Here is a 22,147-nt window from a genome sequence, read left to right as displayed (position 1 = left end):
GAGCTGCTACAACACTGGCCACCTTTAAATAATTGAGCTCTTACTTCTCCGCCCCACAAATCTTACGTGATTATTGCTAAAAAGGAAGGTCTTTATTTGTTTCATCACAAACAATGTTACAATCATGCCAAATAATAAAAGACATTCCAAACGGGGAAAATTTCTATCTGCATTTAAATGATTGCTAGTTAACTATTTTGCCAAGTACTCTAGAAGTACAGTAATGACAACAAGGCTATGTTTCTCACCTATAGCAATTCTGAATTGAACAGCTCCTGGACAGTGTCCAGAACCAAGTCAGCTACCGTTCAGTCTCAAGACCATAGGAGGAAAATGCACACTGGCTGTTTTCATCAGTTCTCTGCTACAAAATAAGTGTACGCAACAACAACAAAACCCCAGAAAGACAGGATGACTTCCTTATGTTTTACTTACTGTTTGTGGGTTCATCTGGCCCGTCATCAGAGCCAGCAAATCAGAGTCAGCCATGGTAATCGTGCAGTCAGCTTTCTTATCTGTAAGCATCAGACAAAAAGATTAAGCTATCTATCTCTAGGTAGACGTAGACTTAAATATTGCACATTACCCTAGGGAAACAGAGTAAAAACACAGCACAGGCTCATCTAAAATTACAGGGAATATCGTTCATTGCCAAAGAATCAGCAGCTAATCCAGAAGAACTACTGATGTAACCCACTTACATTTCTTGAACAGCTAAGAGTCTCTAGACATCTTAGAAATTAATATGTTGTATTTGTCATTAATTTGTGTGGCCTGAAGCCCACTGCAAGTGATGTGTGATATAGCCTGGGCTCAATATTGCCATGTTTCAAAAGTACTGTACTCAGATAAAAAAAGAGTAATCAGCCATTCCCATCTACTGTTGGCTCAACTATTTCAAGACAAATTATAAATGGTTGTGTGGAATATATTTGAAAGATCTGTAATGTCATTCTGTATTGAGAGAGCATGAGCTGATGGCCAACTGGCACTGATCCTTGCTCTGGATCATCCCTGTCAAGAACAGCATCTATTTTATTTATTTAATTTATTTATTTAATTAATTTATATGCCGCCCACACTACCCAAAGGTCTCTGGGCGGCTTACAACATTTAAAATATATCACAGTAATGGACAGAGAAGCCAATAATGTGGGGTGTAGTCTGAATGGGAAAAGAGAGAATAGCTTCTCTTCCACAGCAGCTTTCGCACAGACATTTGCTTGTAGGGATAAGTATTCCATTCTTCAAGCAATTATCCTTGTTTGTTCACTCACTGGAGAACATCCATAAGAAAAAGCTGAGTAAAAAGGGTATTAACTTTCAAATATCAATTAAAGAAATCTCTTTCTCTCACTCAGCCTCTGGCTCACACACACAGAGGGAGATCATTTTAAGGAAATTTTGCTCTCTCCAGAGAAGCAAAAAGCCTGAGGCCAGCATGAGTCATCCTGTGCCTCACATGCGCTTGCTGACACTGCCAGTTCATAGCTACAGAAGCCAAACTAGAATAGTGAGCTGACATAAGGACAGCTGCCAATAGAGATCGTGCATTCATTTCATCTTAGGGCAATTTTTTGTAGGCTATTTACTTCTAGATGAAGAGCACAATCCTCTGCATATTTACTTAGAAGTAAGTCCCACTGATACTTACTTTGTAGTAAAATATATACAGGCTTACAGCTGTAACACTATTTAGAATAACACCTGACTCTTTCTAATGCAGTGCATAAACATTAAAGAAAGGCAGGCAGTTCTTTCAATAGATGCTAGCTTACTGATATTAATACCTATGGACTCAAGTGATCCATGTCCAAGGACAATTCATTAGTTTATCTTTCTCTGACATAAAAGCACCTTCCAAAGTCCAAAAAAAAATCCAATAAGCATTTCTCTTTATTATAGCAATATACTATTTTTTTTTCAAAAATAATTGTGCACTATTAGGATTAGAGCCTCAGCTCCTTCCTCAAATTATGAGTTTGTGCAGCTGAGCTCTTAAGCAGGATCTCAGTAACACTGTTTCTTGAGGTCGGGGGAAGACATTTCTCATCCTAATTCAGCATATAAATTGGAATGGTCTGAAAGCAATGCTAAACCCCAGTTTTGCACAATAGCCAAGAGCTAGTTGGATCAAACTGCTCAAACAATGGACGACAGGACGAACAGCTTGACACTTTCACTGCTCCCTGTGCAAGAAAAATGCCACAGCATTTTTACAGTGGTGATCACCACTTGTCCAAGACCAAGAAAGGGCAATACTATAACATGATGGGGCTCTTTGCTCCATGGTTGTCAAGCTGGATCTTAGCATATGTGCTCAAGGTAGAATAAGCTTGAGGCAAGTTTCAGGCTTGCAAGATCCCTCCTTTTTTCTCCTTCCTTATAGTTGTGAAGACTTTGCTCATGCTCACTCTAGTTTCATAGAATTCTGGCTCCTTGTTATGCACATATAAGAGATTATTCTTTAAAATTCCGATTACTTTATAACACAATGGATGAAGTCCTGTTCAACGCATGTAAAGTGTAATGCTATGCTTGGGTACCGGTAGTTTCAGTTTGCCCTTCCACACGCCAGATGGGAATAACAAGAACGCTGCTTGCACAAGGCAGCACTGGATCCCACCTTGCACACATTTGAAAAATGTCACATCCCTTGCAGAATGGACCATGGATAACTGGTTCACACAAAGAAGTTGGGGATCTCTGGCTAGTCTTGCTTTGGTCTCACTCACTGCTGGCATGCTGCCCCGAGAAGGTTAGCAAGAAGAAACTGCTCTCCTCAGACTGAAAAAAAATGTGTTCTCCTCTGTGATAAATGAAGTACTGCAATCACAAAGGTTTGTTCCCTCTCACTACATACGTACATGCTTAGGCTCCACAAGTGAAAATGCCCAGATTATAATTAGTGAAACAGATCCCCACCATATTGTGGACATTTTCCTTTCTTTTCATTTTCTTTAGCTTTTAGAAAGTTGAATGGTTTATCTTGCTTCAGAGACAGGTAGTGACTCTTTCCTATCTTGCTTATAGCAGTTGGATAAAGCTGAACATCAAAACATTCTTTACATTCCAAGGTTTAGGGACATCCAAGAGGCTTGGAGAACTGGAATAGCCGGTTATAAGAAAGGACTTCACCGGGAACATATGTTCAGGAAAATATGTTCTTTTTCATGAGAATGTTTGATAATGAGAAAAGAGCAGAACTGACCTGAGTTAAAATCTACACAGCCTTTACCATTTTTCACATCAACTATCCAGGTTGCTTCTTTGCCTCCAGGACCATCTTTTATTTTGAAAGCAAAAATTCCACCAATTTTCTTGACATACTGCTCTCCTTCCTGGAATAATTAAAACAATTACGAATCGTATAAACAGCAGGATTTCAATTTATTTATGAACCAATGTTTTCAGAGGTTGTTAAAACATTTGAATGCATGAAGACATAAGTCACTATCCTGAGTGCTCTCTGGCGGCTTGCATGCCTCCAGCCGTATGTGCTGTTTCTGATGGTCAGTAAGTACAAAACTTGAGAAAGTAAATATAGATACACAGCCTAAAGGGAGAAAATTACTCCAAAAATTGCAGGCTTTCCCAGTATTTGAGCTGCAAGCATAGGAAAATCCATATAATCTTTTCCCTCTCATTACTTGTATCAGATTGCAGGCATACCCCAGAGAAAATTGGAAATGAATGAGGGAGATACTAACATACACCAGCAACTTGAACTACTGTTTCAAGCCATTTTTTCTATGGAAATTAAATTGGCACTTTAAAATGCTGAATGTTGTTTTAGAAAATAAGACATTTTCAACCATAGGAGAAATTTACTCTGTTGCTGCAAGATACGCAGCACCACTATTGCTTATTTTGTTCTGTCAACTGTAAAGCAAAAAATAACTTGGGTTTCAATGGGAAGAGTGCATAAACATGGTGTGGCGTTCACCCTCCTACCACCAATTTACATCACTGCTAATCAGGAACTTATTTTAGAAACCCAGTTAAGTGTTAAGAATTCTAAGAAAGTATTCATGACACAAAGGGACTACGGCCAACGAGGAGCTGAAGATAGAAATGAATATATCTGCTATCCATCAAAATAGAAGTCTAGTTCATGTCAGGCAAAGTGCCTGATGCAAACTTTAATTATTTGTTTTCTGAGGGCAGTGCTGTAGTATTAATAGCCACCATGACATGGATGAAAATTTATTTCAGTCAAGTTTATTTTTTAGAAGACATTACATATTCTCAAGCAAGCAGTCTCACCTGTGATAACATCCATCTTACCTACCTCTCCAACCACTCTATCACCCCAAAGTATCCTGATAACAAATTTTGTCTCCAAATGCAAAGTGACAGTTCCATTGTACATGGGTACAAAATGTGCTATATTTCCCATGTCACCTCCCTTTCCAAGATCTAAAACAGCCCTGTGGTAGTACAGAATTGGGTCAGCTACAGATACTTCTCCCCACAGGGCCTATGGAAGATGTAATTAGGGGACAAATGCTGGGGGGGGGGGCAAACTGTTTTCAATAATTTTTGAGTACTTCAGGAGGGCTGGGGAGGTATACTAGACCCCCCCCCAAGAAAGTCATGTGGCCTGTGGGTTGCACTTCACACAGTCTAAAATATTTCTCACTGTGTTCATCACATGTGACATGAATATCCATACAGTGAGAATGCATCCATAATTGAAGGTTCTCAGAGTGAGGTGAAAGAGATTGCCTCTAAAAACAAACTAATGCTGAAACATGTAGAAAATTTCCTAGCACAAATTTATTATATATTAAAGAAAATAAACAGGCAGTAAAACAGCATAATTCTGTGATGGGAAAACTTCAGTTTTCATTATTTCCAATTATTGGCATCCCGAGGTAGAAAAACATCTATTGTTCTTTGTACCACAGCTTAAGCATTCTTCCTATTACAAAGTTTGTTGTATTTCAGAAGTTTATTCCAACCACTGTTTTTGAAAACTGCAAATATAATCATGCTGCTCTCTTGGGAGCATATTGCTCCTGGTTCTGACCCTTCTTTTGAGGAGGAGAAAGAGGAAAGGGATCAGTAGAAAGAATATATCTATCAATTTATTTGGAATAATAAGAACAAATAAGCTGGCTTCAAGGAAACTGTCTGCATACTTATCACTATTCCTATGCTAAAACATGACTTAAAGGTTTCCCTTGACATTTAGTCCAGTCGTGTCTGACTCTAGAGCGTGTGGTGCTGCTCATCCTTGTCTCCAAGCCATAGAGCCAGTGTTTCTGTGGTCACGTGGCCAGCGTGACTATACACAGAACGCTGTTACCTTCCCACCGTGGTGGTACCTATTTGTCTAGTAGCATTTACATGCTTTCGAACTGCTAGGTTGGCAGGAGCTGGGAGAAGTGACTGGAGATCACTCCGTCACGTGGATTCGATCTTACGACTGCTGGTCTTCTGACCTTGCAGCACAGAGGCTTTAGGAGTCTGAAAATCAATCCATAAACAAGATTTATTACGATGAAATACCTCCTGAAGTTTCTTTTCAATTTCTTTGAAGACAAGGTCTGCTTTAAATCCCTCCACAGCTGCCTTAGTGGGAACAGCTTGGATTTGCCGATTTCTGAAATTGGAGAAAACCATCTGGGTCAGTAAGGATAGCGTCACATAGTAAGCAAGCTATTTTCCATATTTATGCATGCATCTATGTCTGTGCATGTATGCATACATAAATATTAGGATTCATATTTTTCAAGTATCTGCAACTGAAGAACCAGAGAACTCTCCAGGATGACGTAGACAGAGAAAATAAACGGCCAAAAAAGGATAACAAGTGAAATCATGGCTCCTGTTACAATTTTTCGGAGACAGCTACAAGTAAGAGCTGCGTCAAGACTCCACCAAGGAATCTGGCATAGTTCTGTACTTCTGCTTTCTTCCAGGGTGGTAACGTAAAAGGGACAGAGCCCCAATCCTCTCTGTGATGCAGCAGGATGAAGACCTTTCTTCACTGCTGCTAGGGAGACTGAGGTGAAATGTGTTTTACATGTTCGTCTTGTACAAGCAAAACAATATTGTTTTCATGAGAAGAAAATACAGCAAAAATTTGTTCCAGTGAGCCACACAAATTATGAATGAACTAAATCCTGCACTTCATACCTACCTGCATAAACAGCTTTAAAAGCAATAACCAGTGATCAAAGAATGATTTCTAAAACAGAAATTATGAAACACAGCTACCTTTACCCCAGTTACTCAATATCCACTCCCAACACTTTAGTTGCACAACCAAACTGAATGCTAAGGTGTTAACTTTGTAAGAAACAGAGCTGCCGGGGGGGGGGGGGGGGGCAGAAAATGAACTGATTTCTGTACTCTGAAAACAGGGTTGAAGTCAGGTATCTTCCTTCATATCCCTGCTCAGCCAAGCAATTTACTTTGGACAGGACACCATCTTTGAACTTGTTCTTTTTTATAGGTTTGCTATAAGGATCAAACAGAATAATGATATAACACAACCCACTCTAAGCCCTTGGTAAGAAAGAATTAAATATATGTTTCAAAGCTTCACCTTTCTAGCTTCATATATATCAAGTACAATTTTGTGTGAGAGAAAAAGACATACTTTAGCTGTTGTACTTCTCATGGCAGTTTAACTTCAAAACATAACTTATACAATTAGGACTGTCAAGAGAACCAGATTTCAGCAGCTTTCGTAATGAAGTAATGCTTTCCCCACATCTTTCAAGTTACTGTTACGGTATTATACCACCAATGATTGTTCACATCTCTCCTCATAATCTAGCCCTATCTTCACCCAGTGTCTTTTAAAAAAATTCTGCTGCTTCTGCTCTCTAACGATGCAGGCTTTAAGGCATCAAAGAATCGTTTTTATACTGTAGGCCAGTTCTTCTCTGGGAGTGCTAAGCTTTTTAGCTGCCAAAGCTGTATTGCAACACACTTGTATTACAACATTCATTCCATAAAAACAAGGACATTGGAGATTCAATTAAAAAGTGATGAAACCAAAGCTATTTTACTTTGGACACATAATGAGGAGAAAAGACTCACTGGAAAAGACTAATACTGGCGAAAGCGGAAGGTAGTAGGAAAAGAGAAAGACAAAATATGAGATGGACTGGATCTATAAAAGAAGCCATGGCTTTTAGTGCACAAGATAAGAGCAGAGTTAATAATGTTGGGGTCTTCTAGAAGTCATTGATTCATGGAGTCACTGTAAATTGAAGGTGATTTGATGCCACATAACATCAATAGTGAAGTAATAGCACGGCATCTGTAGCAGGCTGAAGACAGCAAACCTTCCTGCTTTAGACTGCAAAACAGACAAATGTTTCTGCATAACAAAAACTTGTAGACCCAGCACTGTGAGTTCTGTCTGATACTGTGAGCTGAAAGTGAAAGATATGCAGATGCAAATGGAGACGTGCATTCACATGTGCTATCTGAAACATAGATCTAGTGCAAGTATGCACAATTGGGAGAGAAGTTTCTAAACTGGGGCACCATAGCCAGTTTAAAATGGGTAATTACCACCACACACAAAGGTTTCCCAACCTTTACACAGGCAAAGCTAAATTGTGCCAGCCATGTCATATCTTTCATCAATTTGATATTTATCTGAGTTCTTCATTCTCTTCTATGTGAAGAGAATGTGTTTCTGTGTCAAAGTTTCTGTGTTAAAGTTTCTTCCTCCTCTGAAACTCCTTATCAACTAGAAAAACCTTTTCAAAATCCCCCCTTTAAAAAAAATCTCCAAAATTCAGAAGCTGGATAAAGAACCCAACCTGGTATTTCAAAACTTGGCACAGGTCACATACCCATCATTATCAAGAAAGCATACTAAATACTAAAATTTTTTAAATTTATTTTAGCAAACAAAATATTGTTGAAAATAAATTGAAAAAAATATTACAAAACAGGGTTGTTTGAAATGGGCATTTCTAAACAGACTGAAGGGACATCAAATGTAAGAAATTTACTCAGCAATTCATAAATTTAAAATATTGTTTAGATACATTTCAAATTCCACATGTACTTTGGGAATCCAGTTTTTAATATGTTATTTTGTCAGCAGTGACATAAATATAAAACTTACTGGCTATAAACTGTGAGAAATCTAAATGTAAATTTCCTTGCTATGCTTGCAAAACTATTGTGATTTAAAAAAAATACATAGCTCAAACCCCTTTTTAAAAAAAAATAAATGGCAATTTCTACTCTACTTACCAACTTTTCTTAATTATAGCAGTTATGCTAATTCAGCACATTCTCTTAACTGTTGTTTACTTTAAGCTCTTTTTTTTAAAGATAGGAACATGGAACCAGACTTTGGAAAACACAATTAAGACCAAGCCTCATGACCAAAACCACAAGGAAAGTTTCCAATTGCCGAAGAACTCAATGTAGTTGATCTTTTAAAAAAAAGTGCTGAGCAAGAATGTGGCATTCAGGACTAATATTCTTCCTGCTACAAAGAAGCCAAAGGATTCCCAACTGCCTACTTCAATTTAACAGGAATTAAGACAGGACACAGTGGCAGCAAGCATTTATTCAAGACTGCAATCTTGTATGTATGGCATTCCTCTTGTTATTCTAAACAAAGACTAGCTGCTTCAAATTACAACACTGGCATACACAAGGTCCGACGGCAGACAGTGGGGAAGCGCGCTGTCTGTACAAAAAAGATCACTCCATACTCACCGTGCCGTTTCAGGAAAGCCCATTTTGTAGAGCGAGATTACTACAGCACCACCAAGGCCCAAGTTATGCTGCAAGGCAACCTTTGCACCAGGAACCTGTCTCTTTCCAGCTTCTCCTCTTAGCTGCCAGCAGAGCTCGGCACACTGAGCCAGACCTAAAGCATCACACACAGAGAACATGGATGAGGCGGTCTTTCAAGTGCATCACGTTGGGTATTATGCCCAGACTTGACAGAGAAGAGAAACGATGCCACAGAAGCTCTATTTGAGCAGGAAGACGAATCCTCCTTTTGGTTAAAAGATAAAGCTACTGCCAATATGGCTTAAAAGTGGGGGGGGGGGGAATATGTGAAACCTCAGTGCATACTGAGTGAACAGCTCGCAACACGTGTTTTTCTAGATTTCAGAAGAGATGGTATTAATTCTATCCTTTCAGTATTTTAGGGAGCTGAGGCAATTCAATAGTCCAAACCTATGCATATTTATACAGAACTAAGCCCACTGTATTCAAAAGTATGCCCAGGATTGCAGCCTTTAGGCAAAGAAAAAGTTCTAACCAAGAACAGTTTTGGAAGGCCAGAAAACAGCACATAAAGGTGACCCAATGTAAAACCAAACGCACTCTGATTTAAACCCTGTATTCAAAAACGTTCTCCAATGTTTTCCTGAAAAGGGATGTTTGAATCACAGCAGAGATGGGACAAAGATAAGCCTCTTTCAAAAGCATATTTCATAATGCTGAGATTAATGAATTTTTTTCAATGATTTTCCTAAATGTACCGTATTTTTTTTGCTCCATAAGACGCACTTCCCCCCCAAAAAAGTGGGGGGGGGAGTCTGTGCGTCTTATGGAGAGAAGGCCACAATTTCGCCCCCACTGGCCCCGTGGGGGGGTGGGGGAGCGTTGCAAGGGCCCTGGAAGGCTCACTCGGACCCTTGCGACACTCCCCCCACGGGGCCAGCGCGGGTGAAACCGCTAGCTTCCAGGTGGGGAGAGCATCGAAAGGGTCCTGAAAGGCTCACTCGGACCCTTGTGACGCTCCCCCCCCCCACAGGGCCAGCGTGGGCGAAATCACCAGCTTCTAGGACCTTTTCTGAGCCTTTCAAGCCTCAGAAAAGGTCCTAGAAGTTGGCGATTTCACCCCCCGCTGGCCCCGTGGGGGTGGGGGGAGCCTCGCAAGGGTCCTGGAACAGACCCTAGTACCCTTTGGAGGTTCCCCCTGCCCCCCCCCGCGGGGCTAGCATGGGCGAAATCGCCACCTTCTGGGAGTCTTTTGAGGCTTGGGAAGCTTCAGAAGACTCCCAGAAGGTGGCGATTTTGCCCCCTCTGACCCCTGGGGGGGCAGGGTGAATCTCTAAAGGGTCCTGGAACAGACCCTAGGACCCTTTGGAGGCTCACCCTGCCCCCCCTGCCGGGCCAGAGGGGGTGAAACCGCCACCTTCTGGGACTCTTTTGAGGCTTGGGGAGCTTCAGAAGAGTCCCAGAACATGGCGATTTCACCCCCTCTGGCCTCTGGGGGGGGCTGGGTGAGCCTCCAAAGGGTCCTAGGGTGTGTTCCATAAGACGGACCTCTCCATAAGGCTCACAAATTTTTAGAAGAAGAAAACAGATTATTTTTTCCTGTTTTCTTCTCCTAAAAATTTGGTGTGTCTTATGGAGCGAAAAATATGGTATTTCCTTTTCAGTGAATTATCTTGTAATATATTTTGTTGTTTAAAGATGTGTGTTATTTTTAAACTTAAGGTACCATATATCAATTTGTTCGGATCCCAGAATATTTACATTCTCATTTTAACCTTCCTGCATACCAGGTAGCAAGACTGAGAAGGCTGCTCTGTCCGTTCTCCTTGGCAAGATGAATCGTACCCCCTAGACCAGTGGTCTCCAACCTTGGGCCTCCAGAGGTTCTTGAACTTCAACTCCCAGAAATCCTGGCCAGCAGAGGTGGTGGTGAAGGCTTCTGGGAGTGGTAGTCCAAGAACATCTGGAGGCCCAAGTTTGGGGACCACTGCCCTAGACAATACAGGTGATGAGCTTAGGCCAGAGTGGGGATTCAACTTGAAACTTTATGAGTCCTCCTTAAAAACTGGCATGCAACTCTTGAGCTCAAAATGCTCATCAAAGGAATAGTCACAAAATGTAAACACACATAGGAATCTTTCCCCATCTTGTCTCTTCCCCAGTGAACTTTGCCGCAGGACAGGTGATACATGCATCATCATGTTTTTCTGACCTAGAACTCAGAAACACTCATTTTGCAGTTCTCCATGAATCACCTAGCCATTTACATAGATTTCCATGCCTTTTTACCTCTTCTCTCTCATTTATCATATAATCTGACGAAAAGTTCGCAGGCCTTTCCATCACATACCTCCTGACCCCCTCTTTCCTTTCTTATTGTTTTTGTTTTTGCGTATTGTGTAATGTAATGTAGTGCTTTTATCATTTAGAATTGTCTATTTATACTTTTATTGTATCGTTTTATGGTTGTTAGCCGCCTAGAGTGGTCCTCACTGACCAGATAGGTGGGGTATAAATTAAATAAATAAATAAATAAATAAAGTTCTGCAGAGCTCAAAAGCTTGCATATTTTGTGTATTTACAGTTAATCCCACTTATGGATTTTGAAAGTTTTAAACATACAACATGTGTTCCGGGCGCTTCTCCACTGGTACATTATATTCTTCTATCTCTGCCACCACTCATTCAGAAGAGCTTGTAGAAAAAAGGAGATGCCAGTGTCATTCCTGAAGCTTACACTTTCACACTATCACAAGGAGAAAAAGGAGAACCAGCAAACAAAAGGGTGGGTACACATACTAAACAGAGTGCCATGCCTAACCTTGAGTTGTTTGTGCACCCAAGTACCTGTGACCTTTCTACAGAGCATATGCCTAGAAAAGAAGAGAGATGACACCCCATGCATCTCATTCTGCCATTAGGTCACCAATATCCCTGTTCTCCTTTTCCTGCAGCTCTTTTTTTCTCCTCATTGTAGTGGAACTAACACAGAGCTATATAAAATATCCCAAAAGGGAAGCTAGAGCATGATGCACGCCACCCATTTCTGCTTAGCAGAAATGTATAATTGTACACAGCCAAAGTACTGAAACTCATCTCCTGGCTAAGAATGAGAGAAACCCAATGTAGAAAACTGGATGATAAGCTAGCACTCATGTTCCCTCATGTCCCCTTCTGGAATCAGACTCCAAAGCAGCTAAAACATTTGTGTAATTCTTATCAAAACTCTGTTTGTGCAGAACTGCAGGACTAAAGTCCAATTTTGTGCACCAAGACAGTATCCTTGACTTTAGACTTCAGCATCCAGATTAGAGCCCAGCCCAGCAAAAATGTGCAGTATATTGTTCCATGCCAGAGATAAATTATGAAAAACAGTTCTATGCACTTGATAATCTACCTCAAATGGATAGTTCAATATTTTTTAACAACTAGTTTCACTGGATGAGAACTTTGCAGATACCCTGGACTGTCAGAAAGACAAACAAGTGGGTCCTAGATCAAATCAAGCCTGAGATATCTCTGGAAATAAAAGACACATCATAAAAAGGCAGGATTATCTGGAAAAGACAATAAGGACAGGAAAGGTGAAAGGAAAAAAGGAAGACCAAATATGAGATGGGCAGACATTTCCCATGTCCTAAAGGCCTTAGGCATAATATGTACACTACCTGTGGCACCCAGTGGATGTCCTTTTGAGATCAAGCCACCACTTGGATTTATGACCCACTTTCCACCATACGTATTGTCTCCTCTTTCAATGAGCTCACCAGCTTTTCCTGGAAGACAAAGAAAGAAAGATTATTCTCACTGCATAGAAGATCCTTCCACTTCTTAAATAATTATGAACTTTCAAGTACTTTCTGAAGACATTATCTGGTTGAAAGGAATGCAAGCATTGTACTATTCTTGACCTTGTCCGATCAGATTTTAATGTATATTCTAATTTGTACATTTTGCCTTTTTTTTTGAATTAAAAAATCACTGTGAAGCTCAGAATTTTGCACTGAATACAATATGTAGTAGTTGCCATTTTCCCTGGCACAATTCTGTTAAGGCTTATTAACAGAATAGTACCGGGGAGCAAGGGGTTATTTCTTAGCCACAACCTTTTCTTTGTGGAAACAAGCCTCAGCATTTTCCAGCAGACGTGTGCTATTTTCAGGAAAGGGTATTTGAATATTAAATTATGCCCAGTGACTGCTTTGCAAAGGAAATCACAAATTTGGGAGAGGGCATAGTACTCAACCACTTTTTTGCCTATCCAAACTGCAGAAAAGAACCTTGCAGAGGAAAATTGGAAAGCAACAAGCAGGTAGAAGATGCAACTACTCTCAATATATCCAAACCAAGTCTGTTCTCAAAACACAAAAAGCCAGGATTTTCCCAGAACCTTGCCTTGTTATGAACAGAAACTAGCTAGTCCACTTTTCGTGTTGGATTTGTCTTGTCACCTCCCAACAGGAAGCTTCCTTTCGCTGGTTTGTTCCCTCCCAACAAATCACACAAGCAATCCAGGGATTATTTTTGACCTCTTTTTCTGGCTTGTGGGAGGAGATAATCTGCCCATCGACAGGCAACTCCCATGTGCACAAACTCCCTGCTTATTTATGACAACCTCACGGAACCCTCCCTTGTTACGCTGTACAGAAAAATCCAATGTGTATGGAACAACATATGTACAACTATGAAGCACTAATTCTCAGTCAAGTCAGTAATTCCTTGAAACAGAAAGGACCAAAATGACTATGTAAGGAATACTGGAATCTTGCAGAAAAGATTGTAGCAAAAAAGGTAAAATACCACATATTTATAGCAGCTCACCTGAGAGCCAGTGTGGTGCAGCGGGCAGAGTGTTGGACTAGGATTCAGAAAACATGAGTCCGAATCCCTGCTGGGCTATGGAAACCCCCTGGGGGCGGGGGGATGGCATTGGTAAAGCTACTTCTTAAATATCTCATACACCTTGAAACCCCTGTTAGGATCACTGTAAGTCTTCTGAGACTTGATAGCATACAATAGCTCACTTCTGGTAGTAGAATGTATGTTTATTTATAGATTAATGAAGTATAGAAATTATTTAAATCATTTTGGATATTAGCATCCAAATGAACACTGACACAAGAGTAATTAAAAAGATATTTTAAGCTTTCCAGAGAAAAACAGATGCAACCATGAAAATCAGAATCATGCTTTTTTTTCTCTTTAGCTTCTAAATCAGAACATTAATTTATTCCTTAGACCCTCCTGGTGGCATATACAGGAATAACACCTGTACCAAGATTTTGTATGAATCATGCAACATTCAGAATGTTCTACACATCAACAAAATGGTTTTGCAATAAATTAGATTAGAAATTGGCCACAAGTGTTGAAGCTTATCATGTTAGTCCTCAACGTCACATCAACATTAATGTGACACTGATGAGTAAGTCTGCAAATGGTAATGTATTCACTCACAATTTGAAACTGGGACTTCTTCATCCAGATCTAATATGCTATCCACAACACTAAACAATCAAATACAAGTGGCATACACAGCTTTCTTACACACATCCCAACACTTTGCCCCAAAGCTTTTCTTTGTCTCAGCTGGATCCTGACCCAATCTCAAACCTCACTATAACTTTAAACTGTTACATCTTTCTTCCCTCATATGGAAAAACTTCCACATAAACTGGAGAATCGGTGTGGTGTCATGGTTAAGAGTATTGATTTAGATTAAAACCACCAAATGAATATAAAGCTCACTGGATAACCTTGGGCCCTTCGCATATTCCTGGCCTGACCTACTTCATAGGGTTGTTGTCAAAATAAAATGGGTAAAATGGGAACGGCAAGGTGAAAATGTAACACATGGATGTAACAGCTTCTAATCTTCATCTATGCACATCTTCATCTTTAAACCAGAAGCCACAGCTTCCTCAGTCTTTATAAGAGACTAGTTCTCAGGATATATGTGCTTTACTGGTTGAGTCTATGCAAGAACATGGCTACTTTTCTATAAAGCCACAGTGCATATAGTCCTTCAAGTGCTTACCTCTCCTTACTTTTGAAAGAGACATAAGAGAGCCCAGCTGGACTGAAGACACATCTAGTCTACCACCTCATTTCCAAGAACAGATAGCTCCAGACAAAATATCCAAACCATATTTTTATCTAGTTTTGCTGCACCACTGAAAACCTGCTGCAGTTCTCTTAGACAGGAAGCATGCTTAAAAAGGCTTTCTGAGCATCTGCATTATAACATGTGATGTCTAGAGATAGTCCCAATCTACATCTTGCTGACTTTTTCAACAGAATTCCAGAAATTTAATCGAGAAGAATCTATAGAAGTCTTGATCACTTGCCCTTAGTAAAGTCTGTTCTTTCATGAATTATTCTGTCTTTTCTGATGCCTTAGGTGAAGGCAGACTAAGCAGTAAGAAAATGTCACCGTGGCTCTCTACTGATCCCTTCTCTAAACAAATAAAAAGGAAAGAAAGGTGGGGGTAAAAGAAGATAACCTGCGCTCCTAGTCCACAAAATATGCCAAATAAAATTTGCTAGTCCTTTAAGATGCAGGAAGACTCTTCATTGATGTCTGCTTGTTTTAACGATTGCACTCTCTTGTTTTTATTTCCGTCATTTTGCAGAACCCTAATGCTTCCAGAACTAGACCCCAAATCCTTACAGTGACTGAACTGATAAGAGAAGGTTCCTTAATTAAATTTATTCCTTCCTATAGCCTTCTAGAACAGTGGCTAATTGGGGCATGAGTCCTTTGCATTCTCTGTAATTCAAACACTGGTAATACAGTGGTTGTTGTGGGTTTTTCGGGCTCTTTGGCCGTGTTCTAAAGGTTGATCTTCCTGACGTTTCGCCAGTCTCTGTGGCTGGCATCTTCAGAGGACTGGAGTAGGAACTCTGTCCATTCACTGGTAATACAGTGTTTTTATCCAAGGGGAAAATGAACTAGCATTCAAGGAAGCATGTGAGTAGGCTTCCCTATACACTTCTGACAACTCATTTTCCTCCAGAGGTTAGTTCAAGGGAGTATGCTGGTGCTAAGGCATACTGTGCTGGGTTGTGTACAAGATTTTTAATGTCAATAACTTCAAATAATACCTTCAGGACAAAGTCCTAGAGCTTCATAAGTAAGTAATTCATTAGCAGAGAAGCAGTCATGTAGCTCAATCACATCCACATCTTCCGGTTTCAGGCCAGCTTTTGAGAAGCACTTTCTTGCAGCTTCCTTAGCCATATCAAAGCCAACCTATTAAAAACACATAACAAAATGTATGTTAAACAAATCATTTTGTCCTCTCCCTTGGACATCAGTCAAACATCATGCTGAATACTACAAGATTTTTTAAAAATGTACCAAGCAAAGCAAACACCTAATGATCATCAAAGGTTAAGCATATGATTTTGATAAGGTAACCTCCCTGATAGACAGAGAAAATGCTTTCCCTTCCTGTTCCTTTTACCTTTTGTGCCTTGTCAGCTGGGCATTGTGAACTCACAGGACGAGACTGTTTATTTTTCAGTACTACGCAGCACTTGCAAAATTTTAGGGTTTTAGAACTGTTAAATAATGGCCAGAAGCTTATTGGTTAGTTGCATGGTAAGTGCAATGGTGTGAATGGCAGTAGTGAATTACTGCTGGTTAATAAGGTGCTGCTTGTTCTGCTCATTGCTCACCAACTCAGGTGCCTGGGATGTGACAAGGAATACAGGTAGAGATTTATTAACTAGCAGGAATTTGCTTCTCCAATTTATGCCACTACACTTAACACCAGCATTAACTAATTCACAGGGATCTGGCTATTGCAGTTTACAATGCATATGCAGGGATGGGTAGGCAGTATGTATACCAGAGAACAATGCTACCATTTTGATGCAGCTGTTTTCTTCAAATGTGCTTGGGAGATCCGTCATCAACTCTTGGGCTACAATTTCAACAGCTTTTGGCTCCAAACCATTCTTCTTCACAAACTCTTCACTAGCCAATATGGCAGCTGCTGCACCATCAGATGTTGGGCTAAATTAGATTAGATATTAATATATTTACTATATTTTTTCTTTTATTAAAAACAAAAAAGGAGGGGGAAGGGATAAAAAACAAAATACTGTGACAAATGAGTCACCTATTAAAGCAAATATAAATCAGCAAATGAGAGTAACACTCTGCACTGCCAGGTATAGTGTGTATTACAAAACTTCTCTATGTAGTCTCCTCACACTTCACCATGGCACAAGATGGACACAACCCAGATATATTCAGTATTTCTAAATTGTGTCATTTTCCATTGGGAAATTTAAGCACATACTCAAATCTATCTAGTAGAGTAGGACCCCCATATCTGTGGAGCTGATAACCGCAGTTTCAGTTATCCACGGTTGCTGCTGCTATAATGCAGCCTGTAGTACACACACTTCCTCCTCTTGCCCTCCCCCTCCCCATGGATAGTTATGAATGGATTTGCCACTATCTGCGGTTTCAGGCATCCACAAGGAACTTAAAACCTATCTAATCTCCCATGGATACAGGGGTTCTACTGTAATATTATTATATGTAACAGCATTATTTGGAACAATGGTTCTTTTCCACAATGAGCACTTGCTAATATTTATACTCTTTATTCCACGTGAAGGCCAAAATTCCCATTACTTTTGTTTGCTGGTATAAATATCAGTGGAGAACTACTGCCAGTTAAGACATCGGTGCTTGTATTTCCTGTTGCATACAAATCACATGACTTTGCATGCAATGAGAAATACAAAGTTTGATTTGTTAACTGGTGCCAATTTTCTGCTGAAATATATGTTGTCAGAATTCTGACCCATGAGTACTTAATAACATTTATTTGTTGCCTTTTCTTAATAAAACTTGTTACTTAATAAAAACATTAAAAATGTTTTCTGGGTTCATTTGGAAGCTATCTTATGCTGTTCTTTTTTTACTTTTAGGCTGAAATCCTTTTGCATAAATTACACCACATAAGGCTGATGATGCCATCAGCCAAAGCAATTGTTTGAAAACTAAACAGTTTGAATTTTTCCTCTGAAGGTCCTGAGCTTGTACATAATCACTTTAATCAGTAGAAAGCCATCTGGGGCTGTGGAGCCAGAGTCCTTAGGTCTTTATTGAAATTTCCTGTCACCCATTAATGCTGTCCAGCAGTGATTCTTGAAAATTAAGGACTCCCCCTCTGGTCCCATGGCTCCAATGGGTTCCTGACAGTGAAAGAGATTACACAGGAGCATCAGGCCCTTTGGGGGAGAAATTAGAAATGTTTAATTGCTACCCAGTTGTTGTGGCCAATTACATTATCAGCTTTCTGCTACATACTATACAGAAACAAGATTTCAGGGTTAGAAGCAGGAACTTTTTTCCAACAACAAAAACAAAAGTGAACTGAAAAGTAACAGAAAATCAAAGCATAATATAGAGCTGCTAAAATAACTTTATATGATAGGAAGTTTCTTTGTTTAAACAATTTGTATGCAGCTCCCAGAAAAGTAACTTTCCATATCTGGAATCTGCTACATTGAAATAAAAACCTTACAGTGATTAGTTTTTTTCTGTGCCATGTCCTAACTGAATATTCAAGCAGGGTCTGTAATCAACTGCAATTTGCCCTAGTATTTAGGTGAAGACTCCCCCATACAGTCTTATCAGAAATACAGTGGTGCCTCACTAGACAATGATAATCCGTTCCACTGAAATCACTGTTTAGCGAAATCATTGTCTAGCGAAAAGCATTTCCCCACTGGAATGCACTGAAACCTGTTTAATGCTATCCAATGGGGAAGAATTGTCATTGTCTAGGGAAGATCAGCCATAGGAAAGCCGCTTTGCGAACCGCCAATCAGCTGTTTAAATCACTATCTTGCGAAGCTTAGGTCCCGAAAACACCTGTTTGCGAGCGCAGAGGGAGCTGTCAAAATCGTCGTCTTGTGAAAATCGGTTTGCGAAGTAGGGACCAAACATTGTCCAGCGAAATTCCCCCATAGGAATCACTGTTTTGCGAATTGCTATAGCGATCGCAAAAAGCCAATGTCTAGCGAAAAAACTGTCATGCGGGGTAACTGTCTAGCGAGGCACCACTGTATTATAAATGCATACAAAATGGCATACAATCACATAGCTATTTGTTTTGTTTTCTTTTGAAGCAACTGTAATCTAAAGCTCTCTTGAAAGATCCCACTTTCAATTCCAGGCACAATCAGTATCACAATGAAACTACTGCCCTCTGTACCATTATCTACGCTTCCTTAAGATTCAGTTCATATTTGGAATCATGACCCTAGATACAGGATTTGGTTTTCTTTCTTTCTTTTTTCTTTTTTTTTTTACAAAAGTGTTGCTGTTGTTGTGTGCCGCCAAGTCAGAAATGACTTATAGCAACCTTAACAGCTTTCAAGTTAAGTAAGATATTTAAGGAGTGGCTTATTTATCCATTTGATGCCCCCCATGAGTTTCCATGCCTGTGCAGAAATTTGAACCCAGGCCTCCTCAGTCCTAATCTGTCATTCTATCCAATATACCACATTGGGTTTTCAGTAATACGGAAGTATTATGACTATGCTATTCTTACCAACACTGCAGAAGTGTCAAGAAATCATAAACCTTGCGTGACTGTAACACTTCATCAAAACTATACTCCTTTTGAAACTGGGAATTACTGCAGGTGAAAAAACAAAACAAAATAGAGGTAGGTATTAATGAAGTACAATATCCATTATAGTATAACAGTGCAGTTTGTCATCATCTTCATTTTTAATTTAATTTAAAGTAGAAGAATAACTGGTGTTTTAATATTTCAGAAACACAGTTTTTTAAAGCATCGTAAAACACAGAAGTTTTGCTTTTTTTATACTTCAAAACCTAGTCTGTACTTCATTCACGTTAAAATATTGTACAAAATATGTTACTTACGGATTGTGAACTGAATGTTTATGATTTTTCCATGCAATTTTTGCAAAATGTTCTTGCTTTGTTCCTAGAAAAGCAAAACACAACTTTACTGGGGAAGTATATTAGTAGTCTTAAACACGACTAATTAAAATCCTTACATTTCATAATCCTTATAGATCTGGTATGAAAGCTTCCTATGAAATGTGAGCTCCTCATAGACCAGCTTTGCCTCAATACAAGTGAAAAAAATGTATATAGCTTTGTGGTCATGGACATTTGACAACCTACAGGAACTACATTAAGCTGCCTAGAGTAAACATTGCCCAAATGAGCGGGATATAAATGTAACAAACAAACAAAAAAACAAGAACAAAACCATTTTTCATGTTTAATGAGGTCATGACAGCTAAACAAATTAACAGAACTTCAGGAAACCACTTATTACAACCTAAAACTAAACTTCAAAAGTCAATATATTGTTTCATATAGAGCTTTCACGATCAACTGTTAAATCAGAAGTGCGACCATTCCATACTGTCTTTGCTGTTATTCAGAAAGCACAGACCGAGGTCTAATAGTGTGCTTCCCACAGAATGAGAATCAGAACATTCCCTCTGGTCCCTCTCCCCAAGCCCTCTGTGGTACCAAAAAACTTCTCCAGAAGGACTCCCCATTCTCTGGATCATGCTTTTAGGATGTTGTCTTTACAGATGCTATAAACTATACAGATAGAGTGAGACTTGACAGCTTAGGAGGAAGACAACAGGATCTAACAAAAGAATCAGAATTACTGAATTTTAATCAGAATTATGTTCTATACCACTGGTTCCCAACTCTGGGTCCCCAAGTGTTTTTGGAGTAAAGCTCTGTGACACACAAGGCGAGAGGGTGGAAGCTCTCGCTGGAGTGTCGTCCTCCCTCAGAAAGGAACAAGAGGCACAGACAGACCCACCTACACCACCCGTCAAGACTACACAATGGGGAGTTGATACCCGTGAGTTAGAGCAGGAACTGTCAAAGATGACAGTGGCCACTCAGACTGGAGGAGAATTGGTGGGAAGAGAAAAAATAGGGAGGACCCTCGAAGAGGCAGGAATGGGGGAATATAAAAGGTGAGGTGGGATATGACACCAAGAGGTTGGGAAATGATTTGGGTAGAAGACCCATGGACTGGAAAATAGGAAAAGGTACGGGTCCCTAGGGAGGAAGTGGACTATCGGAGGAGAAGGGGGTTACCTCCACGCCCTTCCTATTGGGGAGAGTCGCAAGCCCAGGAGTGGTGTAGGAGACTCCGAGAAGAAAAGGAGGCAGTGGAAAGGGAAGAAAGAGAACGTCAATTATGGTGTCTGGAGGAAGCCCAGAGGAGGGGATTTCTGCCAGACTGTGGGCCCCTTTTTGAGGAGAGGAGAACCCCTGTGAGCTAGAGGGGGAGATGAAGAGACCACCCCATTATTAGACCCGGAGACTGAGCTGGTTGAGTTGGAGAACAGCAACCCCTTTTTGAAGGGACCTTGGAATAACTTGGACCCATTTGATAAAGACGTTTGGATGCCCTCGTGGGACCCGTTGGTCGTGAGAGGCAATGCCGAAGTTGAATTTGATCATACGGACCTGTTGTCCCATGTTCCAATAAAACCTAGTTTTGATTTTCCAAGAAAGCAGTCTCCAATGTCTCTGTTGAAGCCAGAGGAGGTAAAGTTTGAACCATCACAAGCTCCCAGAAGTCTTCATCACTAGGTGTGCTGGGAGTTGTAATCCAAAAACATCTGGGACCCAAGTTTGGGAACCACTGTTTCATGCATGCATTTTTGAACAAACTTTAGTACCGTATTTCTCCATATGTTCTTTGCCAGCATTTCCAAACAACTGTGGAGTAATTGGTGCCGCAGCTATGCCATACTTGTTTACCATCACTTCTAAATGTTTATCCATTGGACTCACCCTGTCATTGAACTGGAAAAGACAGTGGTACATTTGAGGCACAACATGATGATACAAAAGAGATACAGTAAAATACTACAAGTATCTTCTCACTGGGTAACACATGGGTATTTTCAATGCATCATTACAGTAGCCTTCATACCAGATGAACTGGAAACAGTTTGCTAAACTACTAAAGTGTGGAAAACTGCATGTGGCAAAGTTTAAACTTTCTTGGTTTCCTGAAAACTAGGTTTCGCTCATAACTGCAACCTTTCCTCCTTTCTACCTAGTATTTAATCTTGCTGCCTTCAAGGCAGAAAACTCCAAATAATACAAACCTAAATATACTGCCCCCTTAACAGATTTTCCTGGTAAGAAGGAAGGAAGTTCACAAAGTGGCCAATCAGCAGGACTTGAGCTTACGTTCATCCTCTTTCTCACATTCCACAGTGACTAATATAGTCACCCTGAAAATGAACATGATATACAGTGGTGCCCCGCTTAACGGCGATAATCTGTTCCAGGAAAATCGCCGTTAAGCGAAAACATCGTAAAGCAAAAATAAAAAGCCCATTGAAATGCATTGAAAACCTTTCA

General features: G+C 40.0%; 1 protein-coding gene across 1 annotated transcript in view; it reads right to left on the bottom strand.

Annotated features, from left to right (window-relative positions):
• The window catches only part of SCP2 (sterol carrier protein 2), a 32,907-nt gene that overhangs the window by 1,208 nt on the left and 9,552 nt on the right, over positions 1 to 22,147 (bottom strand). Inside the window, exons 6-15 of the mRNA XM_072997631.2 lie at positions 21,454 to 21,580; positions 19,649 to 19,712; positions 19,308 to 19,394; positions 16,597 to 16,747; positions 15,832 to 15,979; positions 12,396 to 12,503; positions 8,707 to 8,860; positions 5,515 to 5,608; positions 3,212 to 3,341; positions 436 to 515 (exon numbers count right to left, since the gene is read on the bottom strand). Of these exons, the coding sequence (XP_072853732.2) occupies positions 436 to 515; positions 3,212 to 3,341; positions 5,515 to 5,608; positions 8,707 to 8,860; positions 12,396 to 12,503; positions 15,832 to 15,979; positions 16,597 to 16,747; positions 19,308 to 19,394; positions 19,649 to 19,712; positions 21,454 to 21,580 (1,143 nt within the window). The remainder of the gene's footprint in view (positions 1 to 435; positions 516 to 3,211; positions 3,342 to 5,514; positions 5,609 to 8,706; positions 8,861 to 12,395; positions 12,504 to 15,831; positions 15,980 to 16,596; positions 16,748 to 19,307; positions 19,395 to 19,648; positions 19,713 to 21,453; positions 21,581 to 22,147) is intronic.

This window comes from Pogona vitticeps, chromosome 4 (genome assembly GCF_051106095.1).
Source record: "Pogona vitticeps strain Pit_001003342236 chromosome 4, PviZW2.1, whole genome shotgun sequence".
Lineage (NCBI taxonomy): Eukaryota > Metazoa > Chordata > Lepidosauria > Squamata > Agamidae > Pogona > Pogona vitticeps.
The sequence above is the reverse complement of the archived record's forward strand: the minus strand, read 5'-3'. Positions and strand labels throughout refer to the sequence as shown.